The sequence below is a fragment of the Etheostoma cragini genome, chromosome 19 (assembly GCF_013103735.1).
Source record: "Etheostoma cragini isolate CJK2018 chromosome 19, CSU_Ecrag_1.0, whole genome shotgun sequence".
In the NCBI taxonomy this organism is placed as follows: Eukaryota; Metazoa; Chordata; class Actinopteri; order Perciformes; family Percidae; genus Etheostoma; species Etheostoma cragini.
Genome location: NC_048425.1, coordinates 4,158,347 through 4,179,585, shown reverse-complemented (window position 1 = coordinate 4,179,585; position 21,239 = coordinate 4,158,347). Strand labels below are relative to the sequence as shown.

The window sequence follows — 21,239 nt, the reverse complement described above, 5'->3', positions numbered from 1 at the left end:
TTTTTGGAAAAAGGCTGCAATGAAACAAAGAGTGAAAAATTTAAAGGGGTCTGAATACTTTCCGTACCCACTGTAATTACATGGACCTTTTATCGTTAGTGAAAAACAATATTGACCTTGTAGTTGAAAAGGGAGTAGAGATGTTCCGATACCAGTATCGGTATTGCCTCTGATACTGCCTAAAACGCTGGTATCGGGAAGTAATGGAGTTTATGCACCAATCCGATAGCACATCATAAAACTCTAAAGAAAAATCTATGTTAAAGTAGTTTGTTCTTTTTCCGTTATAACTGACTGACAAACTGGATGATTGTTGGCATTGACTGGCATTCGTTGTTTGTATTTGTTCATGTTTCACAAAGAGTTTAACCAGAGCCAGCTCGACAAAAATATAGAAATATCACATCCACACAGGGATAGTAGAATACAGCTGTTAAACCATAACATATAAAAAAAGACTTAAATTTGTTATTTATCGGTTGAAGAATCTTTAGAAATTGCTTTATTTTTCCTGCTCCTGGACATTTGTCATCATTCTTTAAAAGCAAATTGAGTCACTCCAGATAAAAGGAGTGTTATGTTAGTGTTGAATTATTGTTATTCATTGACTCAAACATCCTTGCGGCTCAAATGTCTTGGCTTGACTGCGTGCTCTTTCTCTTCCGCTGAATTTTACAGGAGGATGTCGACTCATTTATGAAGCAGCCGGGGAATGAGACGGCAGATTCGGCACTAAGGAAGCAGGATGAACAGTACCAGAAATATAAATACATGGAGCTCAACCTGTCTCAGAAGAAGCTCAGGTAACACAAAGACAAAAAGACACGTCGTCTACTCGCATAAAATAAATTGAAAGTGGAGATTATTTTTGTGAAACCAGGCAGTTTGCTTTCCTATTTTTTCATGTGCCGTGACTTCTCAATAATCTGTAATGTGTAATAAGAAGATAGCAGACCGACTAGTACTTAATATGAATGTAAGCACACGTTTTGCTTACCATACGGGTATTAGGCTGTCATATCAAAAGACTCATTGGGTTTTCACAAATTATTCTGGAAATGCAACCAAGACGTTTGTTCTTTATGATCTAGAAATGCAGACATCTGCATTGTGACGTAATAGGGGTTGTTGGTGTGTGTAGTTTTTACAAGAAATAATGTTATCATGAGTATAAAAGATTGATCAGGCTTGAATAGAAAATGTCTGTTTTGTCTAAATGTATTTCTCATGTTTATATCTCTTATGCCATTTTGAATTTTCGAAAACTCCTTGGTGTCCACAGTGCTGTAATAACATCCTCATGTGCAGTTGGCTGTGTAACATGAATGAAATAACTGAATGAATGCCTTCCTTACTTGAACTAAAGTGTTTTACTTCTCTTGTTATGTAGGTTGAAAAGCCAGATCCCACAAATCACACAGACGCTAGAAATCCTGCGACACATGCAGAAGAAAAAGGTGTGTATCGTCTTTGTGAACTAATGTGGAAATGCTCTTTTACACCTCTTCTTAAAGCTCGTTTTTATTTTATCACCAATGCATGCAGCTTATTGGGTCGTTAAATCTACCTTACACATAATTTAATGAGAGTTTGAGATTCTGACGATAGGGCAAAAACTTCAATCACAGTATTTTTTATACCTATAAAGATTAATAAATGTCACAATATAGATCAAGTCAATATTTCTGATGTCAAAGATTTAGCTTGAACATCCGTAGTAGGTGGTTTTAAGTGTTTGAAATGAAAATATGTATAGGCTGCAAACAAAGAATGTGTAAAGTCTATAAAAGGAAACAAATCTAAGCGTACAAATCCTTAAATACAGTACAAAACGTTAAGATCAAACTAAGTTAAAGAAACATACGAGAGAGTGATGGAAGAATGAATGAGGGACTCCTGCTGACCAATTTGCTGTAATATCTTGTTCCCCCAGGAGACCACAGCGCCCATGGAGACGCACTTCCTGTTGGCTGACAATGTTTACTGCAAGGCCTCAGTGCCGCCCACCGACAAAGTCTGCCTATGGTTAGGGGTAAGTAGAGCTCCGATTAAAGTCCCTTTTATTTCACTTGTATGTAGGCATTGCAAAACCCTGTCTGAGAGCAGTTTTCCAGAGACCACAAACAACAAAATGGTTTTAAGTGCAAGCTAAGCATGAGATTTTTGGGCAGAAGTTATACATTTCTACGTCACTTCAGGAAGACAAAAGGTACACGTAAGGCTCTGACACACCGACCCAACGGCCAACCATCGGCAGAAAAGGCAGTCGCTCTGATCAGTCGGCTCCCGTTCCTCAAATAAAGTGCCTCGGAACACACCGGCGCAATGCCGACTTGAGCGTACGTTCTACGGCTCCATAACAGCATCCAGCGCTAAAAATAAAAACCGGAAATGACAGAACATCTCTCTAGACCTAGTAAACACAGAGCACGCTATCGTCAGTCAGTGTTTTCATCAGAGAGTGTTGATGGTAGTCCAGAAGGATCCTTGTTGTCATTTCTCAACGGCCCACTGGCCGATTCCCACAAGTCAAATCTGCCAAAATGGATGCCAACGGCTCCTCCGACTGACAACAGCACGGAACACACCAAACGGACTTGAGTCAGCGACCTCGCCAGACTGTCTGACGGCTGGTAATCGTGTTGGTGTGTCAGAGCCTTTAGGAACGATGAATGGAGGATCAGTAACGCTCAGGAGAGGTTATAAGCTAAGTCGTTTAAGGCTCTAACTTCAGTCCTCTCTACATCTCTTTCTCTGCCCCCCCCCCCCCCCCCCCCCCCAAAAAAAAAAGGCTAACGTCATGTTAGAGTACGACATTGATGATGCCCAGGCTCTCCTAGAGAAAAACCTATCCACAGCATCTCGTAACCTAGAGACACTCGAGGATGATCTGGATTTCCTGCGAGACCAGTTCACTACCACCGAAGTCAGTATCCTTCCACTGTGTTGTCCACTCAGGTTGGGCATTTCTCTCAGTCAAAGTTCTGTGGAGCTGTTGTTGCAGTTCTGTGTAGCACAAGCTCATGATTTACTAATTGTTCATTTATAGTGCCGAATCACTCCGATGCAATTGTGTTGAAAATGAGGACATCTGCTGGACAAACCCATGGGTGGATTAAATCTGAGACAGTTAGCTACTTTCATTATTATTTATTAGTTCAAACAAATTTGCAAGTGCATCTCGCATTCAAAACGAGCACAACCCCTCTCTCTGTGGTGAAGCGAGGCATGGAAACATCACAGTTCCCTTGTCATAACTAGCTACTGCACGCGCACACCTCCGGCTCCAGTACACTGTCAAACAGACATCTGAAACACTGTCTTTAAGATGACGGATCCTGCGGTTGCACTGCTGCTGTTGTTCCTTAACTCACTGCTCCCCCCAGACATGGCACGAGTCTACAACTGGGACGTGAAGAGGAGGAGCAAAGAAAACCTCCTGAAATCAGCAGAAAAGTCTTAATATCGACAGGACAGCATCCATCTCCCCCATGTGCTAACTATCTTCTCCTTCAGTCAAGAAAAAAACAAACAAATCCCCCCCCAATTCATGTCTATGTTGACCCCAGGGCTCTGCACATAAGAGGGCACATTTGAAATATTTTTAAAAGTTGTAGTGTGCGTGATTTAAGTCATTGTGATCATTAAAATCAAGCACACTTGATATAACTTTATTTTGAATATGCCCTCTGTTAAGTCAGGCCAAACCTCTACCACTACTGTTTTCTGTTGATTTGTTACTTTTAAAGTATTTTTTCAAGTAAAAACTAACAAAAAAAACAAAGGCAACCAGGCACTTTTTGTATTCTTTTTAATGATTTGAGTATGTTCCTGTTATCTTTGTCAGGTTTATGCAGAAAGAGGGTTCCTCGCATTGTCTTTTCTTTCCCTGCATTTTCCCCTCCTTACTGACCTGCACTTCTTCAACCTGCAACAGCGTTCACATATGGGACTTCTTACTTGAGTTGTTAGTCTTTGAAACACATCCAGTTGCCATTATACTCCGTAGAATCAGACCCGTAGGATCACAAAGATCACAACAGAAGAAGAATACAACTTGTTGTGCCTTGTGGCTCCAGTTCTTACTTCAGAGGGATCAACTCCACACCTGCTGCTGCTCTGTCCCTTAACTTTTCCACACTCAAACCATCTCGTCCTCGTCCATCCTCTCCTCTTAGCCGCTGTTCATTCTGTATTTATTTGTCTCTCACTGTGTTCATTAAACAATGAATGAAGTAAAAGAACATTTGGGCAAAGAGACAAGACCTCGACCTGCTCTGTGTTTTTATTCTTCTGAGGAGAAGACGTAACAGGTTACCTGGAGTAAAGAACAAACGTTACATAAGTGCAACATTTTTATTATAGTAAGTGCAGTTGAAGGAGGACAGCATGGAGGGCCACAAGTGTCACGCACATAAGTATCAAGCATCAATTGGAAATAAAAACAGAACTTAAAATAAAGTTTTATGAATGAATAACGCCGTAAATTGAATAAATTCGTGTGGATTTATTTTTATTTTACCTATAATTGGATGGATTTACAATCATTTGTGTGAGCTTATATTCATTTCTTATATACAAATTTTTTATTGACTTCAATTCATGATTTATAATTAGTTTTTCATTTGACACTTGTTTTTTTTCCTGTTATACAGTTAAAAGATACTCTCGGTTCATCCCTCGTGTTCTTCCTCCTGGAGCTTTGTCCACGTTTCCCTCTCCACCTGAATGCTCCCTTTCCCTTCATCCATCTTGTACTCTTCCATCTTTTAACTTTGAATAAGAAACCTACGTGAGCATGCTGTTAGAGGAAACATTGCAAGGCAGTTTAGCCTTGCAATGGAAAGTATATGTGCGGAAAGCTTCTTCTAATGTCCTCGGTGCTCCCACCCAGTGGTAATGTGTGAAACTGCAGTACAACAAAATACATAAAAAAGCCGTTTGGCATGGTGTGTACTTGGGACTCCTGAGTCTGGTCCTTCAGGCTGAGTTGCCTGCTGTTCCTGGTTAAAAGTGCAGACACGCTGAGTTTGTGGAGGCTGTGAAATCTCTGTCGAGGGAATTCAAAATATTTTAAGAACCACCTACAAGTTGCTTTGACGTCTTTAAAAACAGTATGCATAATTCTCAGCTTGCCCCAGCGGCACAGCTTCAGACACTAATGCACAGATTTGTGGGTGCAGAACCTTTTTGGTGCTGATGTTTGTTGCCTTCAGGTGCTGTCCGAAATATTACATTCAACGTTAATATAGGCTACGTAAAGTCTGTTAAATTGGGAGTTAGATGGGCCTGTAACTGTTTTTCTTTTGTTAAATGTTTATTTGTCAAGCTTTTTTTAATACAATAAAAGAAATCTGTTCTCAGAGCTCACGTCCTTTGAAAGAAACCTTTCAATGCCTTTTAAATGGGGTTTTAGATATTGTGAAATTAACACAAAGAAATGATTTATTTGGATTGAGGCACAGTATTATAATTCTGTATTGATCATTTCTAGTTGATATTTAAAATATTGTTATTAACAGATAATCAGGATCACAAAATAACAGAAAAAGGTGGAACATTACGCTTTTTTTCTGTTTTAACAAATGTTAACTTAGTCTTGAATAACACTTTGAATTTTTAACACGAGTTGTTAAAGTGCCCACAAAAGCTGCCAGTGTCTATATACATTATGTTACAATAAATTTCCCCCTAAGTATTTTTTTTTACATTTACAACGCCGGCAAGGAGAAACCTCCAACAGAGCCTGGCTTTTGGCGAGCGGCCATCTGCCTGGATTGGTTGGGGAAAGACCACCTGGAGCTGCTGGTGTGCTGCTTTATGCGATACGTGTGATTAAAAACATGGCAGCAGGGAAACTTGCAGAAATAAATAGCCAGGACTCGGAGCAAATCTTTCCACAAACTGCGGGAGGAAGCGTTCATTACAAGCAGAGCAAACGTCTCTTTAATGTGGGCCGATGGCTCGAGATGGCTGCATCCACTTCTGGGTCCTGTAACAGTATTGCAGACTCCAGCAGCCTCTCACCGCAGAACGGCTTTGTACCTTTGGATCTTGAAATCCAGGCAGAAGCCTTCAGTGACCAGTTCCTCCTTTGTCTGGTGTGTCACTTCTTTGTGTGGAAGACTTTTGGTATGCGTGACACTTGGTCATCACTCTCAGCGTTACCATGGTGACAAACATCTGCAGATCATCCACCAACATTTAGTAATACTATTAAGTTTTTCCTCAATGTCCCTCCTCTCAAATACCTCACAGATAGCTGGCTAAGGCAAAAAAAGCAACCGATTGTGTATAAAATAGCATTGACAATATGTTTATTTTCGCAGCACGTTTTATTTATTTTTTAGTACATTTCAATTTGTTGAGAGATAAGTAGAGCGAAGGAAGAGAGGCTGTCTGATTTAGCCCAGAAGGGTTGAGGGCAGTGATATACAGGATTGTCTGTACAGCTCAGAGAGTTGTTAAGAAGTGTAACCTTATTTTTGTTGCACCACGGCAGCTCCTGTGAGAAGGTAAGCACTGTGGTCACCCAACAGACACATGCTCCCGATGGCAGGGCTGATCGGCCGACATCAGTCAGCTGGTGGTCCCCTCGTCCCCTAGAAACAATGTGTCTGTGTGTGAAGTCAAAGAAAAGGAACATTTAGAAAGTGAGGTGTAGCATGTGCAATCGGTTTGAAATATTCAAACAATTTATTGTGTTGCCACATAATTATCAGCTTTACCTGTTCCATTATCAGCTCATTAGAATGAAATGTATTTTGGCAGGTAGACCAGCTCATTAGCCACAGCCAGTCAGAAATGTCACCAAAATATGGAGATTCATTTCACATTCACCATCCACTGCAAATGCATTTCCTTTAACAACAGGGACATTATTTGGGGGGGGGGGGGGGGGCAAGTTGTAAAAGAATGAGGCTTAAAGGAATTTGACAGATAAACATTTGGAGAAATATGCTTATTTGCCTTCTTGGCAAGTTGGATGAAGAAATTGACGCCACTCTCATGTCTGTATGGTTAATATGAAGCCAGTCTGTTAGATTATCTTAGCATAAAAACTGCCTTGCTAATAGGCCTCTATGATTAATCGTTATAAAATCACAGTCTTGATATCCCCTGTTCACCATTCAATATTTAAATAACTTTATTTTTGTAAGGACTTTGACTCTCATTTTATTTTACGAGCCGACTGCATCACAAACGCTACTACTTTCTTCTATAAGTTTTAAACATAGACTGAATAAAAAAGATTTTAAAGCACTCCAGGGGCTGCAGTGCTCTCCCTTCTCTTCATTTGCAGGCTTGTTGTGATGCACAGTGTGCCATAAGTTAAAAAAAATTATCTATGTTTGGTACTGCCGTTTTGTTTTGTCTCGGTTATTAGGTGCAAAAAACATAACACTTAGTGAGAAAAAAATCATGGCAGAAAATCGTTATATCAATTCTAACCAAAAAATTGTGATTCATATTTTTCCCCGAATTGTGCAGGCCTACTTGCCAAAAAAAAGAAAAGAAAGAAATGATCAGTTACTTCCTGGAGTCTTAAATAGTGAGCTTTAGTTGCTGGTAGGCAAATTGTATTATCCTTAGACAAGCCAGGCTAGCTGTTTTCATTCTTTATCCTAAGCTAAGCAAACTGGCTGCTAGCTTTAGACTCATATTTATCGTAAAGATTAGCCCTAGTTTATGCCTGTTATGTATACATATTAGCAATATGTATGATTCTCTGAAAGATAATTGCTTCAACAACTTATACAATGTGTTTTTCAAACATGGCCGGGTAATTATCTTTCACAGAAGTTATGTTTAGCCTTGTGACTGAACTGCAAAGATAACACATGAGAGGCACAAACTGAGGCTAGTATATAATATGAAGCCACAGCTAGCAGCTGGTTAAACCAAAATGTGTAATGTTACATTCTGTTTATTGTATGGATTTAACAAACGACAGAAGTACAGATAGATGGATTGTTGTGATGGTTGTATGGATCTTTTGATCTCACTCATGAATGTGTTTACTTCAAACATACACATGTAACACAATTACAACAGAACTCTATTTTCATCTTGTGTGAGGGTGCAGGTTTGTTGATAGACGTCGTTACTGACAGTTGAAGTGAGTTCAGCAGTCTTTTATATATATATATATATATATATACATATATATATATATTCAGTTTGAAAGCAATCAGAAGTGCTGCCAAGGATCCTGACAGTGATGGGTGCACAGTGCCAATAAATCACCTTGTACCTTTCACTGGAAACCATCCAAGAAGTAGATTGCTTTGCTGTCAAACATGAAACTGCTTTCCATCATATGATAGGAGTGCCTCCCTTGAACGTGCCCTTCCTTGATCCCTTCAAGAATCCTGAGGTGGCTTTAGTCAGAAACTCTGAATTTTCCCATCTTTTGATTGCATCAAACTAAGACTCAGATCAATAAAAGACTGAAGCGGTTTGAGACAAACTTGATGGAGTTGACTGCTAAGTTGGCCCAAAAAAATGCTACCTTCAAGATCAGTAATGTTAAGTGACTGACTGAAAGGAAACTAACTTGCTTTACTCACAAACTGTAGTGTCAGTTGAGGTGAAAAACATTAACAGGCATGTGCAGACCGTTAGCAGCTGATTGGGCTTCTGGGAAAGAAGAGGCCTCTCAAATGAACGACGGTTTTAGTGTTTATTGCTGACTGATTATTTCTCGCGCTAATCAAATTTACTGGAATCCCTTGATGGTAGCTTCAGGATTAGACCTTACGTGGCTATTGTACTCAGTTTTTGGGGTTTTGCTGTGTTCAACCAATATGACACATTTCTGACAGTTTTTACCACCAAATATATGTTGCTTCTTCTTGCCAAAAAGCAATACAAATATGTCCTTTTAAGATCTGATAACATTCTTTTTTTTAACAGTAAACCGTCCATGAAGTGTTAACATTTAAGATGCCTGCCATGGGCAGATGACATAAAAAAAAATCTGGCACGAGTCGACATTGGCTTGAGCTGAGACTACAAAAAACTGTTGGAAGTGAAGTGTTCAAGGCGGTCTGAAATCGGAAGTTTTTGCTCACAGGGATTTATTTTACATACATTTACCGTATTATTTGAAGCTTTTGGCCACGTTCAATATGGCTTTGTAACATTGTAGATATTACAGAAAATAAGGAAAAGCATAATAGGTCTCCTTTAACAAACAAACATGAGAGTGTTACTCTTCTAAGCATAAGCACACTTCTGATCTGTCTACTTCATGACGCTGACGCTTCGGTAGAAAGCACTTTTTAAAGTGGCTGTGGGATAAAACATAACCTTCAATGTCCAATTTCAACAACAAGGGCATTAGGAGAATGTTTTTTATTATTGTTCCTGGAAGAATTTTTTAAGATTTTTTTTTTTGTTCTGCCTGGAAGCATTTCAGTAAGGAACATTGCATTGTATAAAGCTGAGGGAGTGGGCTATAATTTGAATAATTTCCAATAAAGTCTCAAAACATTTAAATCCCATTTGACAAAGCATTTGTATGAAGCGGGGCGTGCCGCTATAACTCATTTACACATTTCTTAAGTGACCACTCTGTGTAAAAAGCTCACCTTTCCCCCTGTTGATACATTCATTTAAAAATAAGATGACGCAAGCTGAACTCTTTGGAGGCGTGAAAAGAAGGCAAGACAGTGTGAGGAAATGAAATACTCAACAGTTTCCTCACTGTAATTATGAACTGCAGGGGTAAAAGATATGGATACATTAATTTAAAAAAAAAGGAATATAACAGAGGGTAAGGGTCGACAAGGGCAATCATTTATGATTGTGTAGCAGTTTAGGGGCCAAAAACAGTTTAAAAATAAAATGCTAATCATATGAAAGAAAAAAATAGTTTGAATAAAGATTCTAAAAAAAAAAAGTGTATAAAAATACAGATGTACACCAAGCCATCCAGGTGCTTAAGGTAGGTAAGGTACATTTAATTGCTAACAATGCTGAAAGTCCATGTCAGTGCCTCAATGACAATAGGTATTGTAGCAAATATAACCAAATATGTAGGTTGATGTGGCTCACAAATACATTAAAAAGATGAATATATTTGGTCCTGTACTTATCTCATAAGAATATGTAGTTCTTATTGGAATCTACTGGTAGATTACAGGTATAATCAATCAACCAGACAAATTGCCTGCCAACACACATGATTTTTGATGTTCCTTGAAAAAGTCTTTAAATACCATTTTTTTTATGTAACAGGATGATTCACTGTCTCTGATTTTCCTTGGCTTTAAAAATGAACGTCAGCCACTGGCCTGACATCTCGAGTGAAAACACTAATGTAACAGTAAAATAATGGCCTACCCAAAAGGTAAATTAACCAGCACCTGGGTAGCCCTGGTAGAGCAGGCGCCCATGTTTAGAGGTTGACTCCTCGACACATTGGCCGCAGGTTCAATTCTGCCCTACGCCCCTTTGCTGCATGTCATTCCTCCTCTCTCTCCCAGCTGTCCTATATAAGTAAAGCCTAAAAGACCCAAAACATAATCTTAAAAACGGCAAATTAACACAGAACTAGACAAAAAAATGATGATTTTAAACCTCAAAAAGCACGTTGGCCTTACCCCAAACAGTGACGTCACAATAGGTGTTTAGTCTTTAATTGGGTGATGGCAAACACCTGCTTGACATCACAGCCTGTCTCATTATCGTAGCAGTGGTTTTGTGTCCAATGTGATACAGTTTGACCCCATTTACACGAGTCAATTCATGTGTCTTGTATCAAGGTAAAATCCAGATGAGATTTGAAACTATTTAATTTGCACTTAGTCACATATGTGCATCTCAATTGGCAAGACAAAAGTGTTGCTAGTTTTCACGGGCACATAACATTTTCTGAAGGTTATAAGATCCAGATTTAGTGTTGGAGCCAATTTAGAGAGCTGTAATTCAACTTCATGGTTGTTTTGGAGGCTGAAGTTTGTGGTTCTGTTGAATTACTTAGCATAATACTGAGATGTTTTTCTAATACCTCAAACCCATTTATATCAATTGTAGTGGCTGTCACGGGTAGAGTTTTAGAAAACTAAACACTTCTCTTTATGATGCAATAGAATTTAACAGCACCACAAACTACATGCTTCAAGATGATCATACCGTCGAATTAATACCTCTTACAAACCTTTTCAGCAAAAAATTATCATTCGTTTAATTTAATGAATGTAAGTGGGATCTTCGATTCGCAGAAAATTCCCAAGTAATAAAATGAAAATAAATGAAAATAAACCAAATTAAATGTTTGATGAGCTGTTACACATTAAAATGGCATATAAACCACTTGCTTAGGACAACATTTAACCTTGTGGTTTCCTCTTCCTTGTATCTGTGCTGGCTTGACTTAACAACTGCCAATTGGACTTTTTTTTGCATGATTATATTGTCTGTATGCGTGCATTGTGGATAATGTGGTTCTTTTGTGGAATCCGTGGTCTGGTCCCTCTGTGTCTGTTTTCAAGAAATCAATCTCCACTCTGTTTATCTGCACCCTTCAAACGTCCCAAATCAGAATCCACAGTTAAGATGGGCTTGGCTGTGAAGGTGCTTTCTGGCTTCAAACTCGTATTAGTCCATTGAATAAGTCCCAAATGAAAGGCAAACATTAAGGTGTTGTTAAGCTAGTCCAACAAGTCCACCTCGGTCAAGCTGTACACGTTGTCTTTTCCAGCTTAAGGAGTCCATAGGAAACTGGATGGGTGATGATGTTTTGTTAGAGTGCGGTATTAAGCAGAAAGATACTGGATATAACCATTTAGTCAATGTCATTGAGCTCACTGGAGACCTAAAATGCTTCAAAGAAAAATAACGTGGTCCCTGGCAACAATACCCCAGCTCCACGAGGGAAATCAGTCTTCCCTCATTAAGTAGGACCTCCAGGACTCCTCCATTGACCTCTGATAGTGGAATGTGGAGCAAAATGTCAGCACAAGAGAAACATGACTTTTGTTAACAAGGGAGGTTGAATCTAAAGGTGCCAACTTAACTTTGAATGTTATGTGCTAGGAAAATGTTGGACGACAAAGTAAAGGTGATCGTTTGGTATGTGATCATGTAACTGCATATTGGAAGAGAGGAAAAGATTAAGAAGTAGTGGGAGGCGAGGTGAAGGAAGAGTTAAGATTAAAGGATTAGTCTAGAGTTTTATCATAATTTGATGAAGAAGAAAAAAAGGATCCTCTTTCTAAGGCCTTTCTAAGACTTTCACGGAGAGATTTTCAAGCAAGAAGCTCAAACCAAAACTGAATGAATGGAATCATGGGAGCCCTCGCAAGTAAATGAGCATCTGTGATCCTTCCTCTCCAGGAATTAAAACGTATACAGAGTTGGGCACAAACCTTCAGATATCCACCCATGTGCAAGGTGTTCTTATCCGCCTTCCACCTTCATTGAAAGTCATTAAACATCCCCTTCTGTAGCCAGTCTTAACAAAAAACAACAGAGGGTTTCCGACAGTTTCATTCAGAGGGCTGACACCTCAGTCCGTCAGCCACTCTCCTCTGAATCCTTTCTGAATCCATCCCCGTTTTCACCTTCAGTCCCAAAGCTCATTCCCACATCAACACAGACAGCGGCGGTCACTCTTGGTCACTTCTTCCGAGGAGTGAACCACGTTGGGGACAAACCCGCTCTTCACGCCTTCCCAGCCCTCCTGGATCGTGATATCGCCAGACCGCACCAGGGCGAAGATGTCTCTAGTCAGCTCGGTGAAGGCGTGCTCCACGTTGATGGCGTCACGCGCCGACGTCTCCACGTAGCGCATCCCGTACGCCCCTGCCAGCTTCTCTGCTTCCTGGCGGGTCACCTAGAGGATAAAATGAGATGAGATGAAACTTCCCCATGTGGGAACTTGGCAGTCAAGAGCGAGTAGATGTTACACACACTCTGAGAACCACAGTAGAACTTCTGAAGTCTTATGTCCAGATCTGGAAATGGCCTGCCAACTGCCTTTTATCAACCCGACAGCCCCAGGAACTCCCCAGGATCTGAATGCAGGAACTTAGTTTCAGTTTGTTTACTCTGGTCCGAACCAGCGGGTGAGTTTTAAGATTTACACTTTTCCCCCTGACACTGGAAGCAGGGGCAGGAGCTAGAAAGAAAACACAGGAAGTAGGTTTGGAAGACGGTCCTATCTGCCCACATATCAAGGAGGAAACAAACTTTGTTGCTAATCTACGTCAGGCCGGATTCATTCTCCGCCTCGCTGCCATTTTAGTGTGCAAAGTGGACCTGGCTACAGGAGCTTTTTAGTTTATATTTCTAGAGTAGCTACGCCTCGTAGTTTAATCAGATGGAGGTCAGATCAGGAATGAACCATTCCATATCCGAGAATCAAAAACAGCACACCTTCGACGTTCTGTGTGTGTGTCGCGTTAGGTTACGGCATGAGGCGGTACTAATCTCCAACGCGGGCGAGCAGGTACCATCTAATGGAAAAACGCCATGTGGGAAACCTTTAGGAATTTCCTGGTTTGTTTTATTTGAATCCTGCACTTAAACATTGTTTAACAGTATATGAGTGAAGACACAATGTTTAACAGTGTCATCCAGTCCAAATTTCAATGGTGATTACTTTGCTTCCTGTCTGCTAGCTTCCTCAAGAGAATGGAACAAACAATGCCGACTTTCCTCTGATCCAAATGCGTGCTGACCTACATGTGAACATAAGGTTATTTTTAATGCTGCAGACTTTGTTAAATTGCATATTACACAACATTCAAAACAGCCACCGTCCTACTATCCCAGCCACTATTTTAACAAAGCTTTATTAATATTGCTGTGTTCACATTTGTGCTTTACACACCTGGCGCTGTGCCTCCAGGTCACATTTGTGACCCACCAATAGGAAGACGATGCTGTGGGGCTGGACGTGGCTGCGAGCCTCCTCCAGCCAATCGTGAACATTCTGAAAGGAGCGGCGGTTGGTGATGTCGAACAGGAGGAGCCCTCCCACAGAGTTACGGTAGTAGGCTCTAGTGATGGACCTGCAGAGGTTACAAAATAGACGGTAAAGATCAGGGCTAGATCATGCAATTGATTTGTCAAGTACAATAAACAGATGCGTTAGTACTGCTGCTACCTCCGTCCGTTCTCACATGGAACAGATGCGGTGCACAATGATAATGGTGGCAGATTCAACACGCAAAAATTCTTGGTAAATGTGAGAATGGGGAGAAGCTGATGGCAGGAGGTGTGAAAGAGAGAAAAGAAGCAAAAGTGATGAAGATATAGGGTGTCAGTTGAGAAGTTGGGAACAGAATTAGATGGAGAAAAGATGTTGTAAACAGCTGAGTGTGAAGTGTTACTGTATTCCTTCAATGATTTGATATGGATCATTTTGCTAGTTTTTGTGACCAGTTAAATGATTGACAAATGATTCATTTATTGTAAATTTAGTTTGAAAAATGTTTGTTGGAAAGCAAAACAAGTTGAAATAACACAGTCAGCATGTGTGGTATGTAGAATCACATCAGTGTGATAATAAAACCTTTTCTGATTACTGCCCATTTTACAGTTTGTTCAAAAGAAATGTCCTCATTTTCCTTTTCAGTGGACAGGTTTGGATTGGAATTCATTTAATTTTGAATGCATTTTTGAGGCCTCTTGTTAGCATCTTAACTAATTTAAATTAAATATGAAATGCAATATATCCGCACTGCCAACACACCATGTATACAAACTGTTAACCAGCAACAATATCAATATCAGCCTCTGAAAGTTAATATCAGAAAGTCGGAAAATATGCAAAGATAATATAAATTGGTGTTGATTTTACAAAAGGAACACTGCAGCCTCCACTGGGAGGAGAACTGCTGCTCGATTTTGACAAGATGTGACACCCTGCATGCAAACATAGAGCGTACCAACCCCCTTATGATGCATCTATCTTTCCACAGTGTCCTCGCAGAGACAACGTCAACATAAATATAACGATGAGGAAAATTACAGACTTGAGACGGATAGAGAGACGTGTCATGAAAGAGAAAGAGGGGAGGATTAGTGGAAGGACAAGATACAGAAAGAGGGAAGGAGCTGGAAGCAAAGATTCTGAACCAGCGAGTTATTCATTTGAGTTAACACAAACACACACAAACACACATGGCGTCGTCAGGTGAGGTGGATTCAGATCAGAAGCTGTCAACTCATCCGGAAAAAGACATGAATCGCAAAACATGAAGAAATGTCAATAGTGGATCTTAAGTAGGCTAGGCTCCCAAAATGGCTGCAGTACATGAGTCACAATGGCAATGTTCAATAAACAGTGCAAGTAGGTTTCTATCCTTACATTTATGAGAGATCATAGGATTTATTTGATGTTTCAAACATTCTGGATGAGATTTATTTCTGACTTGTCCTTCGGTCTCAAAGGAGGGGACGTGTAATGGTTGCCATGGAGACGCTGATCATGCTGACAGGTGAGACCAGTCCCCTTCTGTCAGGATGATGAATATGTGTGTGGGTGTTTAAGCATGTGCGAAGATGCATGTCATGCTACGAGACGCACCATTCAGGCTGTATTACATTATACCTCTTCACATACCGATGGGGGATTTATGCTTTTTTGACGTTCAAATGCAAAAGTGATGAGATTGTGGGGTTTAGGGTCTTGCTCAAGGGCAGCATTTGACATGAAAGCTCAGTACAAAACTAGGTAATAAAGGGGTAATATGTTGAGACCACCATGGGAATACCATTACAGTTACAGAGGTATAACATTTTGAGACTAGATGTAATATAGGTGTTTTTATATTAGAGGAAAATGGGAATAAACATAGATGTTTAACATTTCAAGCTAATTATTTGGCAGATCGTAATAACAGGGTAATAATCTGCTAACAATAGGCTAATCTGCTATTACCATGACACCACCTTTTTACCTTATTATATTATAAAGCAAGTTTATTTTCAAGGAAGAATCATCCGTGCCATTCAAAAGTTCCCCTGTGAATTTCCACTTTAAGAACACTTTCATGTGTGTACGTATTAGAAAACAACCCCTCTAGTTGTGTTCTCTACTCTTATCACTTGAAACCTCATTTAAATAACTGCTCTTTCTCTTTGTGTGGGCAAACACATTAGTCACACGGAGTACTTTGAGTTTGGAGTCTCCAGCCTACATCATAAAGCTGTAAATATTGCCAAACATTAAGTACTAATGTTCTTTTTTTTTTTTACCTTTCCTGGAAATTCAATAAAATTCTCAATCTTTTGAATGTGGTCTGGTGCTGTTAATCAGAAATCTGATATTTTTGAAGTTGTATTTGATAATTGTTTATTGATCTATGAGGGAAAAAAAATCAATTTTCTTCAACAAGGAGGTCAGAGGTCATCTACACAGCTACAATTCACCCCGTGAATTTAGTTTCCAAATAAACCAGAATTAAAAGAGGGGAACCAAGAGTTCTGTGTTGGGGACGTCTCTGCTGCTAAGTGGCTGTGATTCTGCACTGCAGAGCACCGAGATCATGAATGCTCTCACGTGTTTGAGTTTGTAATTGTCAGTCAGCTGTTTGTGCTGACAGTTCCCCTTTCTGTGTTTACTCCAAATAAACTGCTGTTGCAGAAACATGAAGTGCATTACCTCTCAGTGTGCACCACTGACCTTTGAGACACGAAGACAGCAGATGGTGAAGCTCTGACATCAGCCCAGGATTTATAAGTGTTGCAAAGTAGCAATTATAGTGTCGATACTCAGTATATCTGCAAACCCCCGTGCATAATGTAAATAATAGCTTGTCTTCATCTTCCTCACAATGTCACTATTTGTTTGAAATATGACAAATATCACACCGCTGTGGTGGAATGTAACTTCCACCAAGTACTTCAACTCAAGTAAAAATTTTAGATGCTTTGCTTATGCTACTTAAAAATTCTTAAATTCAGAGGAAAATACAGTAGTTTTTGTTTTGATTTGAAAACATTGATTTGACATTTAAAAACGTTAACCCAACAATGATGCAAAATAGTTTACATTAACTTAAACTTCATAGCTTGATTGATTGAAACTCAACAAGCTAATTATCCATTATGATTAGATATGATATGACAACATAACACGGAACTGGTGTATTTATCATAGTTTGAACGTTTAGTTTTACCACTTTGAGTGTATATTACAATAATAGCCTACTTCTGTATAATTCAGTTTTCATACGTTGTGCATTTTTTTCTGTTTTTATTTAACAGTGTATTGGATATGTTTCTCATCTCTTCTCATGGTAAACAAATAATCTACCATAAATTAGCCATAATTCAGCATTAAGGGCACACTTTGGTCACTGCTGGTATATTATAGGAACATCATATCGGATACTAGCCTACTGTAGTCTATATACAACTCAGAATAGACATGTATAACTTTCTCACACACACACACACACACACACACACACACACACACACACACACACACACACACACACACACACACACACACAGCTGTTCGCACCTGAAGCGCTCCTGGCCCGCGGTGTCCCAGATCTGCAGCTTGATCCGCTTGCCCGGCTCGATCTCCACCAGCCGGGAGAAGAAGTCCACGCCCACGGTGGGGTCCGACACCTGGGCGAAGCGTCCCTCCGTGAACCGCCGGATCAGACACGACTTGCCCACCGTGGAGTCCCCGATGACGATCAGCCGGAACTGATAGAGCCATATCGCCTCCATGACTTGGCTGGGCCTGTCTGTCGCTCTCAGCGGGCGGTCGGTCTGTCTGTGAGGTGAGAGAGAGAGAGAGAGAGAGAGAGAGAGAGAGGGAGAGAGAGAGGAATCTTAGATTATCCCTCGACATTGTAAAGCCTAACCTAATACTAATATTTGGCGACTGTATTGGACTAACAACCAGCGGTGGAATGCAGGCTACATTTACTCAAGAAAGTTACTTAAGTTTTGAGGTGGGCTCCTTGAACGCCTACTTCAGCAGTCTATTTCCATTTAATGCTACTTTACTACAGTCCAGATGCAAACATGGTGGGCTATATTTAACTCCACTAGGCTACATGTGTTCAATAACTCCAGATTCAGACAGATGCTAACTACTACTAATGTCCTAGTAATCACACAATAGAGGATCAATTAAAGCAGGACTTGCACTGAAGCTGTCCATAAGCGCAACTTTAAAACAATACAGGAACTTTCACTCCAATCTGCTTTGTGGCTTAATGTTCCTGTAATATGGTTTTTGAATGATAATCTTATAACTTCCAAAAAATGTCTTTTTTGAAAATGCAAAAGGCTACATATGTGGAAATGTTCCATGAGAGGTGTTTGTAGGAACTATGTGTGTATACAGTTCTGATAATATAGCCTACTAATGGCACAGGATCAACCAAGACAGGACATGCATTAAAGCTTTACAAACTCATGTCTTTAAAACCAGACAGGAACTTCCATTCAGTCTACTTGAATGTTTCCACAACCAGAACTACCATGGAGTGCAATCTGAAGTGGTGGCCTCTCCAAAATGACATCATTGTCTAAAAATTAAGCTTCCAACCTTTTTTCCAAACACAAGAATGGCAATTTTATGATTTATTAAAAACAAGCAAAAAATGTGTCTATGGCTTTTTATGGGGGGGAGCTACATTATTATATAAACATATGGAAACATATTCCCTAATTTAATCTTTGAAATATAGTCAAAGGGATGTTTTCACAAACAGAAACATCTGTACAGTTTTGAGTGTGAGACTCTATATTATTTATTATATTAGGCCTATTTCATGTCAGTATTGATCTTGTATGGAGTCCTACGCTGGGTTAATTGTCCAAGCAAAGTTTCCAAATGAGTTAATCCCACTTTTGATGAGGAATTACGAATTCTTTAAGAAAGTATTTAAACTTTTTTTGAAAGAAAACCACATCAGACGCAAATAATCATTCAAGGCCGAGTATTTTACATGTTGCAAAAACAAGTCTGGAGGGGAACTTTGAGCAAACGTTGTCTTCTAAAAATTTGAAATGTTCCTCTAATCTTTAAAAAACATATAGGCTACACAAAAGTTTGCAGTGTACAGTTTTGAGTGGTATATTAATAATACATCTAAGTATGTCCTATTCCTCTTTACTATTTCTACAGCGTACCCATTGAGACTTGTAGTCTTTAGGTAGTAAATCATTTCTTATACTTTATGAAGCTTTTGTTTTGTATGCCTACTGTCGTCCCTATGCTAAAATACTGCAACTTCTACTGTTCATTCAGTCCTAAATTTGTGGTTTTCTTTGTGAAAGTCCACCATAAATAACTTCAATCTTTACATTATACGGCTGCTATTGAATCCGAACACCGAAAAGTAATTTTAAAACAATGCATATTCCTGGAATAACTCTCCCTTGATTCAGTTTGAGAAATATAACCTTTAATTTGCTATTTGCCGACATCACACATAACTGTGCTTCATTGTGTTCAGTGATTCAATTAAAACCCACGAGAAATGAGAGAAAATCCTCTTAAGCTTTTCTGGTCACTCGATGGCATCACTAGATGTTTTAATTAGCATGCTTTTTAGGATTATTGGCCATAGCCTAATGCCTTTTTCATATCAGGCTTTGGCGTTTGACTGTGTGACTTTCCAAATAATGAGACTCCGCTGGCTTGCTTACACATTGGGACTATAGTAGCATTTTTAGCATTACTTTTTTGTAAACTTGAGTACCAATTAGGTACAATTTTGAAGTACTTGTGCTTTACTTGATTATTTCCATTCCATTCTACATTGTCACTATATTTCATGGGGAAATAGTGTACTTTTAACTCAGCTATAGTTACTTTATTTGCTTTTTGGCTTTTTGGCTTTTTTCCTTTCCTTTCTTGTGTTATATATCTTTTTGTGCATGTTATAGGTTTAAAAGTCAAAAAGCCCAGTCTTTACCTAGCTAATGCGCATGTTTGACTCCCAACAAAGATGGAACAGAAGTGAGATCTCTCACTCTGTAGCTAAACCAGAGAGCTCAACACAAAGGGTGAAAAGAGGAGCTGCAGCAATGTGCAGTACAACAAATATACGGTGAAAATGAAACCATGTGAACCTATTCTGATATAACCTGTAAATATAATTATGAACCTGACAATGAGCATAACTTGAGCACTTTAAGACTGAATTTACAAAACCAGCCTTTGAAATGTATTGATTTATTACAAACAACTACAATAGTGCTACAGTAAAGCATGTTTGAATAATCTGATAATGATATCTTACAACAATTTGAAAAGTGTGTTTCTGCCATCTTTAAAATCGTGTAAATTCATTCTCAAAACTAGATTTTAACACTTTGGTGAAATTTGCATGTAGGCCTAATTAGTAACTCCAAGGGGTCAAACTGCAACTTACCTTTAATACAATAATGTTAAAGAATATCTGTCCTTATGCTGCCTTTACGTAAATGATAACCAACTTGAACCCTGGACTGTACTTAAGGCTTATTTAACCCCAAAGTGTTGGTGGTCCAGGAGACCCGGCACAAATCCCCCAAATAAGTCAATACAAGTTTATGTTATTGGTGTTTATTCTAATCTTTGTCTCTCATTCACTTACCAAACAACACTAACACACATGGGTTCATGAATTTACTCTCGAGATCTGTAGTACACTTTTGACATACTTGTACTTTATTTGTTTTGAATTTTGCTTCTATGCTACTTTATACTTCAACTCCACTACATCTTAGAGGGGGAAATTGTCCACACACTCCACACATTTATTAAAATGTATAGTTAGGCTATTATAACGCACAATATCTGATATGAATCAGGACTATACTACTAATCTACCCAGAAGTATAGAAAAGTATAAAATTGGCTCCACATTGATGATATACAACATTATTAAGCTCTGACATGTATTTTTTAGTGATTACAGAATAACATTTAATATAATAAAATATCATATTTTGATTTTCTATAATATCTTTGAAAAGACCCATTCTGTATAATGAGTTCTTTTGATACTTTAAGCAAACATTGCTGATCATAATTCTGTACTTTTATTTCAACAACATTTTGAATTCAGGATGTGTACTTGTAATGGAGTATTTCTAATTTTACTTAAGTAAAGGATCTGCACTTCCACCGCTGCTTTTCTATTAGGGTCAGAAAAAAGGTCAGATTAGAAAATAGGCAAAAGAAATGTTAATCTGGCACTAGTTATTTCCATATGGGCTATAGCAGTGGGGGTCTGGGGGAAAAGGAAAGTAAAGGGTTAGGAAGA

General features: G+C 39.1%; 2 protein-coding genes across 2 annotated transcripts in view; one reads left to right on the top strand and one right to left on the bottom strand.

Moving 5' to 3' along the window:
* Positions 1–4,954, top strand: part of vbp1 (von Hippel-Lindau binding protein 1) — a 6,544-nt gene extending 1,590 nt beyond the window's left edge. Inside the window, exons 2-6 of the mRNA XM_034857239.1 lie at positions 679–803; positions 1,391–1,457; positions 1,934–2,032; positions 2,792–2,930; positions 3,387–4,954. Coding sequence (XP_034713130.1) covers positions 679–803; positions 1,391–1,457; positions 1,934–2,032; positions 2,792–2,930; positions 3,387–3,463 — 507 coding nt within the window. The 3' untranslated portion in view covers positions 3,464–4,954. The remainder of the gene's footprint in view (positions 1–678; positions 804–1,390; positions 1,458–1,933; positions 2,033–2,791; positions 2,931–3,386) is intronic.
* Positions 4,955–9,400: 4,446 nt separating this feature from the next.
* The window catches only part of LOC117935077 (ras-related protein Rab-39B), a 12,840-nt gene continuing 1,001 nt past the window's right edge, over positions 9,401–21,239 (bottom strand). Inside the window, exons 2-4 of the mRNA XM_034857230.1 lie at positions 17,486–17,750; positions 13,841–14,021; positions 9,401–12,841 (exon numbers count right to left, since the gene is read on the bottom strand). Coding sequence (XP_034713121.1) covers positions 12,596–12,841; positions 13,841–14,021; positions 17,486–17,700 — 642 coding nt within the window. The 5' untranslated portion in view covers positions 17,701–17,750 and the 3' untranslated portion in view covers positions 9,401–12,595. The remainder of the gene's footprint in view (positions 12,842–13,840; positions 14,022–17,485; positions 17,751–21,239) is intronic.